General features: G+C 42.8%; 1 protein-coding gene across 1 annotated transcript; it reads right to left on the bottom strand.

Moving 5' to 3' along the window:
- Positions 1 to 421: 421 nt before the first annotated feature.
- clstn3 (calsyntenin 3) lies at positions 422 to 19,329 on the bottom strand. The gene is made up of 19 exons (XM_029503949.1): positions 19,223 to 19,329; positions 18,374 to 18,440; positions 15,808 to 15,930; positions 13,874 to 14,084; positions 13,474 to 13,682; positions 12,239 to 12,388; positions 11,293 to 11,478; positions 10,915 to 11,202; positions 10,363 to 10,475; positions 8,701 to 8,860; positions 7,874 to 7,933; positions 7,579 to 7,727; positions 6,859 to 7,007; positions 4,677 to 4,903; positions 4,370 to 4,531; positions 4,101 to 4,246; positions 3,754 to 3,889; positions 2,416 to 2,600; positions 422 to 2,337 (listed from the first exon to the last, which is right to left on the bottom strand). Exons 2-19 carry the CDS (start codon positions 18,438 to 18,440, stop codon positions 2,188 to 2,190), a joined length of 2,871 nt encoding a protein of 956 aa, XP_029359809.1. The 5' UTR covers positions 19,223 to 19,329; the 3' UTR covers positions 422 to 2,187.
- Between the last annotated feature and the right edge of the window lie 474 nt (positions 19,330 to 19,803).

Genomic DNA, 19,803 nt, shown 5'->3' with positions numbered 1-19,803 from the left:
TCTAAATTTCTTTGCCAGGGCACATTACAATAATCAGTGTAAAATAAGAGCTAACAATTCCCATCAACGTGAAAACCAAGTAAAAGCGTGGATCTCAGGAGGTAAAGTTTTAGGGCGATGGGCTTGGAGCAAGTCCAGTGAGCTCTGAGTTGCACAGGTGTTTGAAGGCCCATTTTTTAGTCGGGTACATAACTTAATAAATGAGATTAAATGGATTTACAAAACTCCTGGGATATATACAATATGGTAGTTTTACTTTGTTGTTATTGGCAAGGCAGTAATATTGTATGAATCCTACTCTAACAAGAACTCTTTCTCATGGAGACGTCATATAGTGTTTTTATTATGAATTTTGTAATGTTTTCTGACAGTTCTCAATAACAATTAGTCAGCATAATCCATTTCATCATTGTATCAATAATTACAGATAATGTTCCAATAGTAACATAGTAATAATAAGTTATTAATCGATGCAATGTTTATTCCTTCTTAACATCACAGTCAAAAAACAACAGGCTTTATTTACTGACAGGTTTAGCACTGCACATTGATAGGCTACACAGACAGACAGCAAGAGACACAGAGGGAGTGTGAGGGAGAGGTGAAGGAGAAAGGCAGGGAGGGAGAGGTGAGGAGAAGCACACAGTTGGACATTCAGTGAACCAAAGAGAGTTGACGGAGAGAAAAGTAAATACAAAAAATTAAAAAGAAAGTTTCGATGCATGAAAAAAATTAGGTGGAATCGTGAAAAGTAAAACAAGCGAGATACAATGACGTATCACAACAATGTGCCCTCCTTTTTCTGTGATTCAGATATTGACAAATTCTTAAATTACAACATCACACACAAATTAAGAGACACTCATCAAGCCAGGGATTATCATCCTTATCACTACTACTATTATTATTATACTGGTTTCCAATGCAGTCAGGGTGATTACTCTAATGGCAAAGAAAGGAAATGATAATCTGCTCCTTCTCAAAGTGTGCAGACAGAGAAAGAGTGGCTGTAATAATAATAATAGTAATAACAATAATAGTCATCATTGTATGTACAGAAAATTCATTACAATCAATACAATCAAAACTGCCCAAGCTGAGCTGACATTCTGGAGACAGCAGGGGTAGCATTACGGAGAGTGTGTGTGTTATGTGTGGGGTTTTTGTTTGTATGTGATGTTTGCAGTTATTGTAAGAGCAGTGTGCAGTGAGTGAAACAGTGCAGTGAGAGTCATTTAGAGACATTCCAGCGGTCACTGGGAAGGGGTCAGAGGTCAGGTTATTTTTATTGTAGATGGCGATGTTTTTTTTTTTTATTATTATTATTATTATTTAGCGGCACAAGCTGAAATTTTGAAAGACCCAGTTTGAACCAGAAACCTCACTGAGATATCATTGACTCAACACTCAAGAGGATATCAGTCTGTATTGTAGGAGTATTGCAAAAGTACCAAGTTGTGTAAAGGGTGAGGTTTATTGGTTCATAGTCCTCAAATCTTATCATCAGTCCTACATAAAATATCGTCAGGGAGAGTGACCGTAATGTCTGATCTCACTGTATTCGCTCTGTGGGTAAAGGTGGTTGAGGAATGCATTGAGAGAATGCAAACAGGGAGAAAAGAGCTTGTGCACAGACTTCTCGAGTCAGTCTAATAAGGGAGAGCAAAGACATGTCGGGATCAAGGCTTGTGTCTGTGCCTACAGATCTACTCAAGGCCTGTATGTTGCAGATTGATCCAGTTGTCATTTTGTGAAGATTTCATTCGGTGTTCGATAATAAAAGATAGAATACAATCCTTTTTGTTTTTTTTTTCCAAAAAAGAAAAAGGAAAAGAAAAACTCATTCAACCAGTATTACACTTTACAGACACATGACCATTGTGTGATTTAGAACTGGTGCACCACATTCAATTCTGGTGGGGTTTGCTCAGGCGGTTAAATTACATTAACTGTATACATTGTGCCATTGAACATTTAGGTGGAGAACAACAGCCCATCGTTGGCTATAGGTCACATATGGCATTGCGTGTCAAGAGTATTACAGTGACTTTGTTGTGCGTAGTGTTTGTAAGCATACATTCCTTATACTAGTGGTGTCAGCAGTCGTTGATATTAAAAGTGTTGGAGTGTGTGACTGGTGAGCCGGTTTGTGGTTTCCATGAGAACTGGTGCAGGGATACATGTGGCTCAGTAGCGACGGGCGTTGCCGTCTCTCCCCTCTTTCTTGATGATGATTTGCTGGTCATCACTTGCATCGTCAGGTGACTCTGCTACCTCTTCATCTTCCTCCCCTTCCGCTTCATTGTCGGCGCAGATGCCCATACGAGACTCATAAGACTGCAGGAAAGACCGCGTGGATTAGAACAATAGCTAAAGGGGGAATTGATGGCTATCAATCATTGTTCTGTGGTTTACCTCCATCGGGTTGACGATAATAGTGAGCGCAGAGTCGTCCCATTGGTTGCTACCCTCCTTTGCTCCGCCCCTGGCACCTTCCGAACGGCGATGGATGGAGCGGATTCTGAAAACGCCCAGGATCACCATGACAACAAGGAAACCCACACACACCATTATGATAACGGTGGCTGCTCCTGGTACCACTGTCAAAGAAAACACGGAGAGAATCACAGAGAGAAAATTATTTAGAATTGATGATATTCTACTTCTCTTACGGTCAACAAATGAAGCAGCGAATTCATTCCATTAGCAAATACTGTGTGTTGTCAAAGCCTGAAGTATCTTATGGCTGTGTGTCATCAATCTCCACAGCTATGATATTATATAATACGACCATACCTACGCACACTTATGGACTGACGGAACAACATATAAAGGTACTTTGAGGTTCAGTATCTTGCCCAAGGATTTTATGAGCTGTGATTGAACCACCATCCTACTGATTAGTGCACTCCCACTCTGTTTATTGAATTATCTAAAAAAAAAAAAAAAAAAAAAAAAAAGCATGACAGAGAAATACTCTTAATATATTGAATACAGGGTCTGTTGATTCTATTGGCCATTCTATTAGAACCAAATAGGATTGGTTTTAATCCATATAGCAATATAATACCATTGTTTTGGTTTCTGCAAGTTTAAATGTTGACCTCTATTCATTCAGTAAATTAATACAGTTCAATTAATAGCTCTGCCCCAAGATTTCCCCACTCTGTGAACGAAAGTGTGAAAAACAACACAATTATACTAATCGATCTTTTTAAAACTCTAGGGAGTTAGACTCTGTGGATACTGTGATTCAACCTAAATCACTGCAAAGTTACTGCACAGCTGAAACACCTAAAGTGTTCACCACACTGTGCAAATACTATTTGTTCCACTAGCTCCACATCAAATTCAGAGTGTGGAACCTGTAATTAGCTTATTTTCTTCAGCATGGTCAGTGACCTGCCAACATTAGAGACCAGCTGCAGTCCCTTATCAGCAGTAGGTAACTTGGGACTTTTGGTTTTTTTGTTCCTCTCCGCAGGAGTACAACCAAAGAGGACTGGGGCTTTGAAGTTATAAATCTGGAACTTTTCAAAGCTTGCCATAACAGATCTGTGAAAACAGTTTTTAAAGCAATTAAAGACTCACCCAAATACCTGTTAATATTTGCTGTTTTTCAGCCTAACCGTTGTTATTGTCTTATATTGTTAAGCAATGTATTTTCTAGACAGGGGCTGCATACAATGAATGTTATTCTTGCAAACTTTGAGGGCTCATAAAGTGTGAAAGCCAGAGGAAGGCAAATGTCACCTGAGTTGCGGTGTGGATTAGGCAGGGTGTGTCCGCTCAGTTCCCCGGCATGCTGGGACGGATGGAGAAACTGCTGCTGAGAGGCCAACAGGTGGGACGGGTGGTACAGACTATCAAGAGAGTGAAGGAAGTTGACCTGAGGAAGGAAGGAGGACAGCTGTGAAGTTTTTTTTTTTTGGCTTTTTTGTTTTTTGTTTTTGTAACAGCTCAATCTCAGCCTAAAGGCTCACTTTCACACACAAACTAGTCCCAAAGACAGAGAAACGTATCTGCTCATAGCTACAGGATTTCAAATCTTCATGTCAGCACAACAGGGGTGACTGTATGTGAGTGATGTTTCTGTTCACCTCCAGAGTCAACTCGTTGCTGGTGTATCTGCCGTTCATCTCAGAGCAGGACAGGCGGAAACGCCTTTCAAAGCGGGCTGAGCCTTTGGCCAGTCGGTAGTGCACCGAACGAAGGACGTCCTCGTACACGGAGATGGATTCGGCACCTGAAAGGATGGATGAACAAAAAAGAGAAGACAATAAAAAAGAAGACAGGCCAGTATCTATGTATTAACAGCTTGAATTGATTGGCTGTATTAAATGGATACATTTTCATTTTTAGGATGTACCTGTGATGGCAATATAAGCGGTGGTATTGATGATTTCCAATCCTCTCTCCCGCACGACATCCATGTCCACCAGAAGTTCTTCCCTCTCTGGGTTTAGTTCCTCCCCCAGCGGTTGGACTTCACAGCCGTCCAAGGTATGAGCCACGGCATCAGACATCAAAGCTAAGTTGTGAAGGGAAGGACAAGAGACAAATGCATGAGAAAGAAATGGTTCCAGGATGCAGAGAAAATCTCACAGTGCAGCCAAAAGGTAAAAAGAAAGCCTGTTAAACCTTCATTAGTCTGAACTGTTTTATGTATGACTCACCTCCTCCCTCCATCCCCTGTGCAGCTGTGTTGACAGCATGAGACAGGGAACACACGATCCTGAGCTCAGGGAAAAGAGGGACACCCCGGGGACTTTCGAATTCAGGTGCAGGGCGAGCCAGATGGGGGCCGACCCCAGACAGGGAGATCTGAGGGGCATCAGGCTGGAGAACCACCAGGTACCCCTCCAGCTGTTTGAGCGACAGGCAGCTCTCCTCATTGAAACATCTGGGAAGGTGGGAAGTCATGTCGAAGGTCGAAGAAGTCAAAACAAATTCCATTAGTTAACTTTGCTAAAATGATTGTGAATCCATGCTGGACAAAAGCAAAGTCAGTAGATCCACTGCTTTCATTCAGACTAAAATATCTCTGAAATTATTGCAACGTTGGTCACTGCGATTAAGTCCTGATTTTACTAAAAACACCACTAGGTGGGTCATAGACTCACTGCTTCTCAAAGTAGAAGGAGTGAGACCAAGTGAATCAAGAAAGTTGGCACAGGCATCATGCACCAAAAGGTCACAGTCCAATATTGTTCTCAAAATCCAGTGTGGAAATTCCATCACAGTTGTGGTTAACTTCGCTCTGTTGTGAGGCTGAAAGTAAGGAATGTCAAACTGCAGTATCTCTGTTGTTATAAATTCAATTTTCCTGCCAGGAAGGCCGAGCCAATCTGATTGATGACACACTGCTTACATATATTTATTTATCTGTACTATAATTCTGCATCATGTTTGAAAAGGGATTAAGCAGAGAGTGTGTACGTGTGTGTTCGTGTGTTACATTTCCACTATCAGAGTGAGCAGCTGCTTCTATCAGCCTCTCCAGAAGGGCCTGCTGTTCAGCCATCTGGGTAACTCCTGGCCTCAAATCGGTCTAATCTTCACACACACGCAATAAAACACATTGAAAAAAACAAAACAACTCTGATGCACATCATAAAAAAAAAAAACTGTCCATGACCTTGAATCATTGAATTCTTAAATACAAAAAAAGAAAAAAACTCCAGCACTAACTTCATTTAATCACTGTTATATTTTCAAAATGCAACAAAAACAACAGTCCCTGAAGACAGTAATAAGAAAATCTGATGAGATCCAACTAGTTGGCAAGCTGCTTACTTTAATATAATTCTCCGTACTTCCCAAGGTGAATTAATATTTCATCAGCTAAAAGTGACTGCTAAAGCCAGGGAACCAGTTTGCAATTGTTAAGCATGGCTGAGCACTGACGTGGAGTTTGTGTGCTTTTTATTTCTCAGTCAGGTGATTCAGTGGGATGCACACTGAACCAATGTGGGATCGTTTTCTGGGATCATGCAGGAGCAGAACAGTGTTGTCCTGGACGTGCCAACCATGATATAAAAAAACGGTAATACCAAAAATATGAATGGCTAGAAACGTGCTCATTTCTTGAACAATGTGTCCTCAATGTGAAAAGGTTTTAAGAGAAATGAAGTGAACAGATGTAAAGGGCAGCACGACGGGAACAACCAGCGCAAGATTATTGTTTAACATCCTCAGTTACTGAAAAACCAAGAGAAAATAATTTGCCCCCTTGCAGATTACTCCCGCAAAGACACTTTACTTGGCTCCAAAAAGAGATAAGATATTCTGTTATCTCTTGCTTTGACATGTTCTCTCTAAAATCGATTCTTTCATACCATCCAAGTCCTTATCACAGCCAAGGCAAGGTCCATATTTGATGAGTGTAATGCTGAAGGAGTGAGTGACATCACAGGCTGGAGAGTTAAATTTCATTTGCCTTATACTCACTACTAGAGGAAAGGTCAACTCTCAGGCACATGATAAACTGCCACCAAGTGTTCGATATAACGTTCATTTGTGGTGTTCAGTTTTCCTGTTCCTCTCTTTCGTTTCATCACCGTCCCTCACCCTGCCATGTCCTTCAGGCCTTGCACCTTGTGCTTATTTCCTGCCTTTTTTCTCGGTTACTTATGAAAAACACACACAGGATGAATGCACCCTAGTGACATTGGTTCACACTTATGACAGCAGTTACTGTGTTTGCACCACATCCTGGTCCAATCAAATCTGGTGTTGCTGGTGAATCAGTAACACCACCTTTTCCACGATCGATTCTTATCTGTACGGTTGTGGAGACACACGCACATTTGTGAAAAGAGCCTATGTCCATTTTTGTTTACGTATGTGTTTTTGTACCTTAGTGACGTGGTGAGTTTGAGAGGTCGGACTCCTGGGGTGGCAAAGCGTAGAGAGTTTCTGTAGGTGACCTGCTGCACTGCACGGTTGAAGCTCTCAATGTCGTCTCCCTCCAAGACTAACACTGACTGACTGGGGTTGACATGAACCTGTAGAGCAAAGTTGCAGCTTGAAAATTTGAGACTTATTTAAACATTCATATTCCTCTATAAAACTGCCAGTTCATCCCTGTTAACGTGTGAGCATGTGATTGAGGAGTACCATAGATAGTCAAAATTTGGCCAAACAAAATATTTTCCCCAACTATATTTAAGATCCCCATTAAGGGCCAACTCTCCGTTTAGTAAATTTCTGGTTTATTCTTGTTTATTTCCCTTAATTTCTGTTAATTTCTGTTATTTACTATCTATTCCCATTAATGCCCATGAAAGGTTTCCAACTTCGGAAATTCATGAAATTTTGCAACCACATTTAGTAAGGGTTAGGGTTAGGGTAATAATAATCATTAAAATATTTTATTTTGGGAAGTTTGTTATTATGTTGCATTAGTATCTGTCAATAAACCACAGACTAATCATTGAAGAGATTATGAGAAACCAGGAACAACATCAAACACAGCACTGTTGTTTGAAGTCTGTTTTCATTTTGATTGCTAAAGACTTCAGATGCAAAAGGGACCTTTACGCAGCCAATCCCCAATACAATTCTCTCAGGAATTACCTTCATCCCAGATCCGAGAGTCTCCAGGTCGCCAAAGTCCAGCCCCTCCCTGCAGGCGTACAGACACTCCACCACACTGTGAGGCTCCACGCTGCCAGGACGCACCGTCACCCCAGACAGCAGGCCGTGGTAACCCCCTACATACTTCACTAAAAACCAGAGACAGTAAAGTGTAAAAACATACAAAAATCTAAACATTCACCTTCTGATATGAGTATACACTAACAATGACCCATCAAAATGCCCGCACAGCCTTGCTGACATGCTGACAGCAAATTGAAAACATGCACATCACCTGAGTCTCTGGCCTCTGGGATGGTGTTGTTTAGTATCTCCTTCTGCTTCTCTTCGGGCTCTGCAGGGAAAACCAGCAAGGTCAAATGGGAATAGTAAAAAAGAAAAAAACAATTGCAAGAGACACTTTAAATATCGTGAGGTATGAAAATGAGGTGGGAGGAAGACTGGAGGTGCCACAGACTGACAGGGAGAGCGAAATAAATAAATAAATAAATGACACGAGTGAGAAAATGCAAGCGAAAAACCTGTAGATGATGAAAATGCACCAACTCCTCATTATCTAGCAGCAGCTGCTGCCTCGCAGGCAGCTGAGCGACTTTTCCTATTGATGAGAGACTGTAACATGTCTCTGTGCGTGTGTGTGTGTGTGTCTTTCAGCGCTAATTGGCAGTCACTCTCCCATTTTGGCCATTATTGTGGGCGGAAGTGGCTGATAGCGCTCATGCCCTTGTGTTTCTCTGCGGTCCTAATTTACCTGAAATGCAATGATCAACCAAAGTGAGTGAAATGTGGGACTAAAACGTGTGAAGCAGAAAATGTCTCAACAGATTGTTTTGAAAATCCTCATGACGTTTTAGAATAGGCAGCTGTTTTGCCAAAAATGTCAATATGCTGTCTTCGGAGACGTGCGATTTAAATAACATTTCAGTGACAGGAAAAAAGGAGGAATAAAAAGCACGGCTGCTCAGAGCTTTTGTGCAGAAAAAGAAAAAAAAAAAAAAAGAGCTCACTCATTCACATTCATTTCTGTCAAATTCCATCTCAACCACAGGATTAACTGTATGTCTGCTGTGAATTCACTCTGCACAACTTTTACAGTCTTACCCCAACAGGCGCCAATGAACATCCTCTGACGGGGGACAGGGTTGGGGATGGCACCATTGTCATGGATGAGGGCGGGGTCAAAGGTCACACCATCCACATACAGGGTCACTGAGGGGAACTGGACACTCAGGGAAAGATGATGCCACTCGCTGTCACAGACCTGTTGGATGGAGATGGGAAGACACATTCAGAAGTAAAAAGGCAGATGACCATCCTTTTACAGTAAAACTCCAGCTTTCATTTCCTCCCTTAAAGGAGCATACAGCGGACTAATTCTTCTTAAAATCTGCTCCTAGTGCTGATAATTTATGGCTTAAAAAATGATGTGTTAGTTTGAGTAGTGCAGTGTTTCCAGACCTAGAAGTCGCCCCCTCCTTCAAAGAGTCACAAGTTTCATCTGAGGGATCATAAGATGATTATAAGACACTTTTTGTCAATAGCTGGATTTGTTTATTCTTTCAAACAACTAATGTTTTTATATAAACATTTTAGGTATAAAGACATCGAAAAAACAAGTCCCTCAAGTTTGCAGAGCTGTAAAAAAAAAAAAGAATTTCCCATCATTCGTGAAAGTTTTATCAGAGTAAAGTGTACCCATTTGCTTCAGCCTTCGTTCTATAGATAAGGTAGAAAGAGAAGGGACACAGAGAGGTGCGACAGAGGAATTATCCAGGCAGAGGGAGAGAAAAGTCAGACCAGGGTAATAAGATATCGTGGGTCAGACAGACGGATTTAACAAATCTTCTCTGTATCAGATCAGCATCCTTTAATCCACACCGCTTCAATTTGTCTGAGACCGGTGGCTTCAGTCAAAACAAACCTGCTTCACCGCCCAACCCCCACACCAAAACACAAAACACACACTCACAAAACTGGAAGTTTACTACATGATCAAAATTCAAGAGACTACCCAGGAAGCAATACCTATTCTAGCTCATTTATTCTGTGCGCTTGCCCCAATGACTTATATGCATGGTTTTGGCGGATAAAATATGAATAATAATATAAATAAGGATGTTGTAAACAACTTATGAAATAAATAGATACCACTTTGAAATTCGACAATATGGCAGCCTGAAAATTAATTCCATTTTATATTCAATCGTTCTTTTCTTCTGGGAAGAGCATGATAATTTGTTTAGTCAGATAAAAACAGAAATTGATTTTGTAAATGCACACCTTCCACAAAGACTGAGCTGGCTGTTTGCATATAAATTAGCTAAATTAGCTACTTACTTGGAGAAAAACTGGGATATCAGGGCAAAAAACAGAATAAAGTTTATGCTTGTAGAACTTCTTTTCAACGTGCAGCTCATTAAGAAGTTTCTGCATGAATACATTATTTGAAAGTATGAAGACAAACTGTTGGAGCTGATGTTCTCTTGTTGTTTTTCTACATGAATCTCTGGAAGACGCCTGTTTTGGAAAACAGCAGTGTCTTGTAATCCCACAGTGGATGGGCTAGATGTTTGGCATGACACAGTAACAAAAGAAAAAAAAAAAACAAACAAAAGCAAAAAAAAAAAAACAAAACAACAACAACAACAACAACAACAAAAACTTGATACTGTGTTTCCTCCATTTCCATTTCATCTCAAGGTACAAACCCAGATGAAACAGAGCAGGAAACATCAAAGCTAAGAGCTGCCGCTCCCGCAGTACCTGCTCCAGTTTCCACAAGAATTTAACAGGCCGTGCCGCAGAGACGTCGGGCCAGTAGAAGAGAGAGAGGCGGCAGCCGTGGACAGAGAGGGAATAGTGGGAGAAGGAGTCATCTGCAGGAGAGGGGAGGGAGAGAAAGTAAGTGTGGGTCAGTGCAACTCTGTCAAGGCATCTTAACATTACCAAGCAGCTCTCCAGGGCAAAACCGAAAAATGTGCAGTGATCTTTTATAACGATTTTCACTTGCTTCACTTTTACAATTTTATTTGTTATTCACATGACACACACAATATTCTACCTGGTACAGTTACAATGCTATACTGTTTGTCTGCTATCCACTTGGCTACTCAAGTGGGGCAGCCGGAGGTTAAGTGCCTCTCTCAAGAGCATCATAACAGTTATAGCTATAAACAGTCACCCTTTTTCCGGGCATGATTTTCCATGTAGCTCTTTGATTTGAGAGCTTGACGCTCTGAGGCTCAGAAAATAAATACAAATCTTTTCTTTTTTTAGACTCGTACACAAATGCCATGACTCTAACATATAACACACCATTCTTGACAGTGCTGCACACAATGGTCTCCTCCTCTTTGCGATTTCCTCTCGTCTGACTGGTCGCAGGCTGGATGCTGGCACCACCCCTTCGCATCCACAGCTGGAGGGTAAAATGGTCGCCTGACAGTGCAGAGACAACCAAATCGGGCACCACGGCAACATGGTTGGATCCATTGAAGGAGAAGACCAGGGATGAATCGGAAGAGGGGAGTGTGGGCAAGGCTGAGGTCCAGTTGGCTGCAGGAGAGGGAGGTGGGAGGAGGTCTACTTCACCCCTGACAGCCCCTGGTGAAAGAAGAATTAAGAGTGAACATGAATAAAATGGATTTCTCCTGACAATTGGCCAAAGGTTTTCAGGTGTAAGGCAGAGCCCACCACACAGCCGCCGCACAGATCTGTCAGAGTAGCTGTCTCTGTCACAGCCCTTCCCGATGTGGCCAGTCTGGAGCTCTACGGTGGCCTGGATGTTCCACACAGTCTCCTCACAAGTCTCCAAATGCAAACTGGGGAACAGGGGAATGCTACCTGACCCCGGTGTGTACTCTACACGCTTGGTCCATCCTACAAACAGAAAGACCAAGTGAGATGGCGGAAACCCAATCTGCCCTCATTCAATACAGCACTCAGATTTAAAAAGTGACGGCTCTTTATCAGGTGGTGCAATTAATCCATGCTTGGAGCTACTGGAATAACAAATTCACATCCAAGTTGTGTACGGTATATTATTCTGAAATTAAAATATAATAAAAAAGCAAACAAACAGGAAAACATGGCAGCAGTGTTTGACTGCTTAGCACGCATGCCATGTTATTGCAGCATATCTTGTTCGAGTCCAGCCACGGGACCTATGCTGCAAGTCATTCCCCTCCCTCTCTCCCTGTTCCCTGTCAGCCTCTCTTCCAATTACTGTCTGAAATGGAGGCATAAAAAGCCCAAAGAAACCATAAGAAAAGTAAAACATGGCAGCCCCACAATACAGGGAGCATTTTTAAATGTCGCTGTACATGTTGCTGGTATATAGAGTGTTGAAAAACCAGAGAAAGTGTAGTATGAAAATGTACGAATCTATAAATATTTTATGACGCTTTAATTAATTACCTCCCCTTGATATCGTGTGAGTTTGGCACCACCTTTTTGAAAACTCAGCTCCTGATATAAACATCCAAAGGTGAGACATCCAAGAGGAGGCCCACGCATAGTCCAAATAGTAATTTTAACCAAAGCAACAGATGAAACAACTCAAACATCCATAGAGCCAGGAGACTGTTATCTAAGAATAACAAGCAGGACAGATGCAGAATGATTCTGAGACATTGATTACCAATCCATCCAGGTTTGCAGGACGGCTTGACTGTGACAACAACCTGGGCGTCTGCCTGGGCACGGTTCTTTCCGCAGTCGAAGGCAGTCACCCAGAAGGTGTGAACGCGCTGATGCTTCGAATCCAACGGCTCCGTGTTCTTAATGTTACCTTGGGTGGGGAGGGGAGCGGGGTGGAAAGACAGACAGGAAATAATGAAGCAAACAATGAAAGGGAAACAGAAAAAGAAGCATTAGTAATCTGCAACATTGTCTCATTGAAAGGGCAGCACAAATGATGAACTTTATTGTCGTACATACACATTAACTCAGCCACTATTCTGTTCAGTGCCCTGCATCAATACACAGGAAGGGAAAAAGGTGGAAAAACAGAAGAAAACAAACTGTGCTGAGCAGAAGGAAACTAAAGGGTTTTCCTGTTTTCAGAGATAAAGGCAACAGCGTGTGTATGTGATAGGCCGACAGCGCTCAGCACAGCAGCTGACAAACAGCAAGGTAAGAAAGTAGATTCTGTGACATAGTGAGAGGAGAAACAGAAGGATGAAAGAGATGGTGCTACGGACAGAAAGGACAAAGTAAGGGGAAAAACAGAACAGACAATGACAGGCCTACAGCATTCGAACAAGATTAGAACAAAAAGGTCTCTGTGTTGCGGTACCAGTCTGACCCAAAAATGAAAGGAGCTGCTCATCCTTTGCAAAAACCTGGGACAATTCTGCAGAGTCATCCCAAAACACAGTCCTCCTCAGCCTTTGTGTCACATTCTAAAATGGCCACAACTGATCCCCCGCTAACCAGTGAATGATTATAGTAAGAGTTTCTGACATTATCTCTTTCCCTGTGAGGAATTCAGCGAATCTACAAGCAGCGCAGAACAAAAGGATGCTATATTAAACCGAACAGCTGCTGTAATGTTTGTGCCAGGAGAGAACAGTCCGCCTGCATAAAATCTATTTTGGCACTTTTTGGTTTCTACCTGTGAGAGGAGATAGGGCACTGTCACTCTCTTCACTCCGTTACTATGCAGACATGAGAATCACTGCAGTGTAAGATATTAAATACTGAACTCCATATTCAAGTTTGTGAATCTGTTTGCAACCAAATAAGCAAACTAACGTGGGGCCTGGTGGTGGTGATGGTGGGAGGGAGGGGGCTGTATGAATGACAAATAGGTCTGAATAGGTCTATGATTCTAGCAGGTGTTGATTTACAGCTACATGATGAAACATATCTCACCATCATTGTCAATAGCAAAGGGCACATTGGGAGTGATGATGTCATAGAAGCAGATCTGGCTGTACTGTGGGGAGCAGTCAGCATCCAGAGCCTCCACACGCACGATTCGGTCAAAGAGGCGGCCTTCTGGGACTGAAGCCTCGTAGCGACGCTCAACGAACACAGGGGAGAACTCATTGACGTCGTTCACACGAACATGCACGGTGGCCCTGAGGGAGTTGAGAAGCAGAACAAGAGCAGAGAGAGGTGGATTGTTTCAACAACAGGAAGCAGAGCTGGCTGGAGAGCCTCTGCAGAGAACAGCCAGAAGAAACTTCAGACAGTGGCTGTAATTTCTAATAAAGACATAAAATATCTCTGATTTCAGTTGGGAGGACATGATGGGGGGGGGGGCACTGACTTGTGAGATTTCTTGCTATTGACTCCATCAGGTCCCTCTCCGCAGTCGTAGGCCTGGATGGTGAAGCTGTGCTCCCGCTGGCTCTCGCAGTCCAGCGGCTCCTTGGACCGGACCAGACCCTCGCCAGTGGAACGGTCCAGGACCACTGCTTCAAACTGGACTGAACCTGAACCTGAGGGGCCATTGTGGACCCGGAAACCGCAGATTTCACCTGAGAGAGGGAGGGAGGAAAATGTAGGGCATTGGGGATAAAAAAAAAAATAAATAAATAAAATAAACTAAATAAACAATGTAAATTATATATTTTGGAATTTCCCCTGGAGATGGATAAAATATTTTGTATTCTGATTGTTATATAATTTAATCCAATTACACAAATTCAGATAAATAAATTGTTTCAATCTGGAATAAAGACATGCACCTTTAGGTTAATTAGTGACCCTAAGTTACCTGTAGGCATAAATGGGGGGGTCTGTATGTGTTGGCCCTGTCCAGGGTATACCCCGACCTCGCCTCCATCACCCCTCATGACCTTGACCGATAAGCGGTTGAAAATGAATGAATGAAACTGACATAAAAATTTTCAGTTGCTCTCTGACTGAAACAAAGCCAAAAATCACAACTTTAACACAGAAGCAGAGCAGATATGAGATGTTATGTAACCCAAAAATTCTGGCTTCTTAACAAGGGCCTCCAGCCTCCAGGGCATACGTGCCTCAGGTTTGACTCATTACTTTGAATGCACTCAACACTGAGACTCCAGTGAGGCAAACTTTATAGCAGATTTACTGGTTACGTTTGCCCCACCTCACTGAACCAATTTTTTCTTCTTGATCATTTTTAAATTAAATACTCACTCTTTGCCTGGTCCTTTTTTGTTTTATTGTTCTGTTATCACTTTATTATCACACTAATTTTTGACGATGACTATTAATGTCACTGCCAAAGCAACAGCAACCAGTAATCTATAAATACACATCACCCTGTTCATAGTTTATACCATACATCCACAACCACACATCTCGAAGTAGTCGTACTGTATGAATTAGGACACACAAACTAGGATTGAACCAGTATGACAAGTGAAATATTTGGCACTGACATATAAAATAAAAGCGCCACTTTAAACCGTTTGAGTAGATTTGAAGGCATGTCTTTTGGCCTTCTACCAGAAAAGCACAGATACACATCGTTAAATTCCTTCAAGTGCCACGTAATCTTGCGCAAGGCATTATTATAAGAAGAGAATGAAAAAGACTGTAGCTGGGGCCCAAAATAAAACCCTCAGAGTAGCAGTTAATCTTCCCTGTCTGACATAAATCGAAGGTAGGAAAGGTTCGTGCTCAAACAGCTAATTTTCGCTTCCTTCTTGACATGAGCCCAATAACTTTCAGGGACCCCCTGAGTAATTCCAGTCAATCTGCTGTAATTTGACTGAACACAGTTATTTCCAGGAGTCCGAGGGCAAACATGATAACCTTATTTCATCAGGCTGCCGAGGCAGAGTGCCGCTCTTTCCTCTTGCCATGAAGGGTTGAATTACACTATGATGGTCTAAAAATAGTGGACTGTGACTGAATACATTGCTTTTAATATTTAGACTGCCCCGTTGGGAAATTTGGCTGGCAGTAGCTCCAAACTTCTCTCTTTAATAATCAGCATCATTTGTACTATAAGTAAGTCACATCCTCAAATTGGTCACACAGATGCAGCGTCACCCTGTCTGCAAAATCCAAATCAAATCATTTTCAATTTGGCCTGATGAGACAATTTTCAATTTGGCTATGCAAGGAATCTATGTGACCTATTTTTTTACTGCAGGCAGCTTTTTGCAATTTCAAGCAAATTCTACTTGTATTTCTAATTAAGAAAATGATTTCTGCCAGTTCTTTCTTCCTGTGTTCTTGCATGCTGTTGGTTGCTGTGTGTGTTACCAGCATAATGAAGTGGAGCATCTTTGTCCAGAGCAAAGAGAGGAGGATTGAGCAGCACGGTGTTGTCGTTCTCCATGACAATCCCCTGGTACTCTGTCTCGATCCATGGCTTGTGCTTATTGGCTGAATGGCACAGAGAGGAGACCAAAGAGGCTTTGGGTTAAATGGAGCAATTAGGAAAAACTGCTGTGTCTATTTTTAACACTCCATTATGGGCAAGGACATGGTGAGGATGAGTGGAAGAATACACAATGTATGTCTGTGTGTAGCCACAAAGACAAAGTTTAAACACATTCATTTACGTCCTCATAGATTTCTTTCCTTTTTGCTTTCTCACGAAAGATCGCTTTCTGTCTTCCACATCCAGTGTTACTCTGAACACCTTCCAGGTTGACAGTCTCATTAAAGCAAGGCAGATTTCAGCTTATCGCACACAGAGAGGAACACTGCTCATTAATGCAACTGGCCCTCCACAGGCACTGCACAATAATGCTCCAGAAACCAGCCGAGTCAAATTCAAATGCCTAAGGTTTACTGAGAATTTAACCTTTAATTGCGAATTAATTATTCATCACTGTGGTGAATGTTCTGCACTGAATGATCAAAGGCCAAATTAATGAGCCACAAGGATGACAATTTTACACTCTGGCAAAGAGCAAAAACAAAAGCCAGAGTGCTCTCCCTCTGTTGTCCTCAGTCTCGTAACGCTGAGGTTGCAGAATCAAATCAGACGCAGGCACAAGACTTGTGTTTAGCAAACTGCTTTGTTGTCTTCACAGAAATTTTTCTAGAAAATCTTACTGGAGCTATTTTCGCAGCCTCATCTGTGAAAGAGTAGCATCAACAGAGGAAAACGCTGCTGGTTCCGAGGCTGATCAAACCGCTCTCTCTTCAAAGATAAAGCTGCAGATTGTTTGGAAATTTTCAATCATACAGCCGAAACGAAGCCAAAATGATACCTTTTTCCAGTTCTGAGGAATATAAATATACTTTTCTCACTGAGGAAATTCACCTTAAACCCAATGTGGGGGTTTATTATAATACATAGTTCTACGCTATTATCCAAGTAAACCAAACATTACTTTATATTTATGCATACTTTTCGCGTAGCAAAATTTGTGTGACAGCAGAATTAAGCTCAGCCTCAGATGTAGTTTTTCTGATGTTTCTAGCAGGGCTTTTAATTGTAATTGAGTATTTCACATTGAGGTATTGCTTCTTTTCAAGATGAAGGTGATTAGTCGTTTGGGAAAGGAATCTGACACAACTTTGACAATTGCCAAAAGTGGCAGACATCAATTGTTACAGTTTGCAACTTTTGTGGTTTTAGGTGATAATGGGAATATTGTTTGGGTTTAATTCCTGATAAAGTCAGATTACTATGAACTAAGAAAATGATTTGTCATTTTGCCAAAAATGTGTGTGATAAAATCCTTCTTAAATTTCCAGTCAAAAGCAGCTGTCTGGATATAGGTTACCTAAATTTGGCCATATTGTTACTCGAATTGGGGAATTTCTTACAAAAAAATAAGTGAGTACTTTAGCTTTACATACAATGCTTCTTTTTCAGGTTTAATCCCCAGCCTTCACCCTCACCACTCAAGGTCTGTCTCCTCTGCCTCCTTCTCTATTCCCACCATCCTCTCGTGTCTCCTTTTTGGTGATTTATATCCCAGCCTATGTGCCTTCAGCTGATCTCCCCCCTCCCTCCCTCGCTCTGCTATATAGCATTAATCTGAGCATCAAGTCTGTGGATTACATTCGGGATTACAGATTGAGAGGCATCCCATTCCATCTCTCTCTCTCTCTCTGTCTGCCCTGGCACATATCCTCACTCTGTCACTCTATCACTCCACACCAGTCCCCTACCCCTCCTTGTCGGTCGCAGACACACACACACACTCTTGTATCTCACACTTTTCATTTTTCCCTCATGTCACCTGATCTCACATTCCACCTCTCTCCCCGCCAACTCCTCCCCCCTTCCTCATTGGCCCCTGTGTCTTTTTGACCACGTCCTCTCCTGTCACAGCTCCGTTTCCTCTGTCTCCCCTAAGACAGCCCCCCCCCCCATCTCACTCCACCCCTCTCTGTGTTTCCCTGACACTCCATCTCCCCTCCAGACTCCTGCATTGCTCTCCTCTTCCACCTCTTCTGACATTCTCCCTCCACTCTGTCTCTTAGTCTTTGGTGGTATAACTGCAATAGTAATTGGGACAATGATGTTGAATTAGACTCACTGTTATCCAGGATGATAAATCTGCTCAGAGGAAACAGATTGATCATCTCCTCAGAAACAAAACAGGCATGTGCACACCAGGTCATGAAAAACATGTATCTAATATCATACGTAATCACAAATGTCCTGTTTATGTAATGACGGAACAGAAGCTATGTCTAACTACGACACACATGGCGGATAACAATTAAGTCATTCAATACATTTTAGAGCAAAAACCATCATGGCCCTGTCTGAAAACCTCGACAGGTCTGTGTGCTCCCATGGCAGAGTAAAACCATTATCTCAACACATCACAATTAACAGTCAAATGGATGAGGAACTGACCTTTGTTGCCATTGGCAACCGAAGTCAAGCAAAGGAAGAGGAAGGAGAGAAAATTCATTCTGTCCATCTGAAGGAGGAAAGGAAAGGTAGAGGTAGAAGTAGGTAACAGGGTGGGGTGAGGGGGGGGGGGGAGACACACAATACATGCATCAACAACTGATCAGCATTGGAAGAGATAGGTACTGTAAGAAGACAGAGATCAGGCCCATCAGATGGTGCTCAGAGGCTTTTTCATTGCTGTGCGTTGTTTGTGCAAGAATATCACCACTCCGTTATCATGCATGTAACCTCTGATGAAGGCCTGTTGGCCAGAGCCTGCACAGAGTGATCTACAACTGGAGGTGCATGTTGAATCATCTTGAATTAACCAATAAAGCATATCTATGTTCATACAACCGGCTCAAATCGAGCCCGGCAGGTAAGGAGCATACACAGACCTGGTGTGTATGTCTGAGTGTGGGTGTGGGTGTTAACCCATGTTTTACCTGTGGTTTGTTTGTTTTTTTTGTTTTTTTATGCAGCTGCTGTCTTGTGGCAGTGGCCACTACAGAAAAACGAGCAGGGGAGGGGGGGGGGGGGTTACAGCTCACATTAAAACAAGAAGAAGCCTCTTCATTTTTCCTTTGCTGCAGTCCTTCAATGGGTCCAAAACAGACAGAGGAGAAAAATAAAACCAGAGAAAAGGCCATAAGATGGGATCCATCTGTGCACAGGCTGGCCAGGCAGCACATCACAGCATCATCAGAGGAACATGCTATGCGACAGTAATCAGCACATTTACATCACCCACAGGGGCTCCGGAGCTGCCTGAAGCCGGACTGAGCGGAGGAAATGTCGCAGGGACGTTACCGTGCTGAGTGCGGTGATGCTCCTGGCTGGTACCCGGCCTCTGCGCCCGCAGCATCCGCCTCTCACGCCCCTTCCGCTCGGCTCGGCCGGCTGAGAGCACACCAAACCTCCAGGTGGAGAGGGAAACAAGCACACACAACACACACACGCTCACTCACTCACTCACACACACTCACACTCACTCACACACACACACACACACACACAGACAGAGACAAGACCAAACCACACACCAGACACGGATGCGCTTCGACAAATGTCACGGAAGATGTCCGGCTCGGTACCGAGGTGTGAGAGAGATGGAGACGCCGATGGATGTCCTTGTTTTTCGGCTGCTCGGAGGAGAGGAGCGGGATAACACGGTGTCCCCTCCCTCTCGGTGCTGCTCTAACCCGCCCACACTGCGTCCTTCTCCTGCCCGGTGCCTCTCTCTCTCCCCCCGCCCCCCCCCCGCTCGGTAACAGACTGCTGCCCTGGCTCTTTTCTGCACAGGCACGGTGACTCAGACCCCAACACAGCGATTCACCCCGTCACCTTAGTGCTGGTCTCAGGGTCAGCTTGGGCAGAACACCCCGCCGACA

This window comes from Echeneis naucrates, chromosome 6, assembly GCF_900963305.1.
Source record: "Echeneis naucrates chromosome 6, fEcheNa1.1, whole genome shotgun sequence".
Taxonomy (NCBI): Eukaryota; Metazoa; Chordata; class Actinopteri; order Carangiformes; family Echeneidae; genus Echeneis; species Echeneis naucrates.
This window is presented reverse-complemented; position numbering and strand designations above follow the sequence as displayed.

Excerpts from the sequence above, each read along its gene's own strand:
- clstn3 (XM_029503949.1), bottom strand. The coding sequence starts at position 18,440 with ATGGACAGAATGAATTTTCTCTCCTTCCTCTTCCTTTGCTTGACTTCG. Across the intron at positions 7,934-8,700 it reads GTTCATTGGCGCCTGTTGGG|AGCCCGAAGAGAAGCAGAAG; the intron begins GTAAGACTGTAA and ends TTTTCCCTGCAG. Across the intron at positions 3,890-4,100 it reads GCAACGAGTTGACTCTGGAG|GTCAACTTCCTTCACTCTCT; the intron begins GTGAACAGAAAC and ends TTCCTTCCTCAG.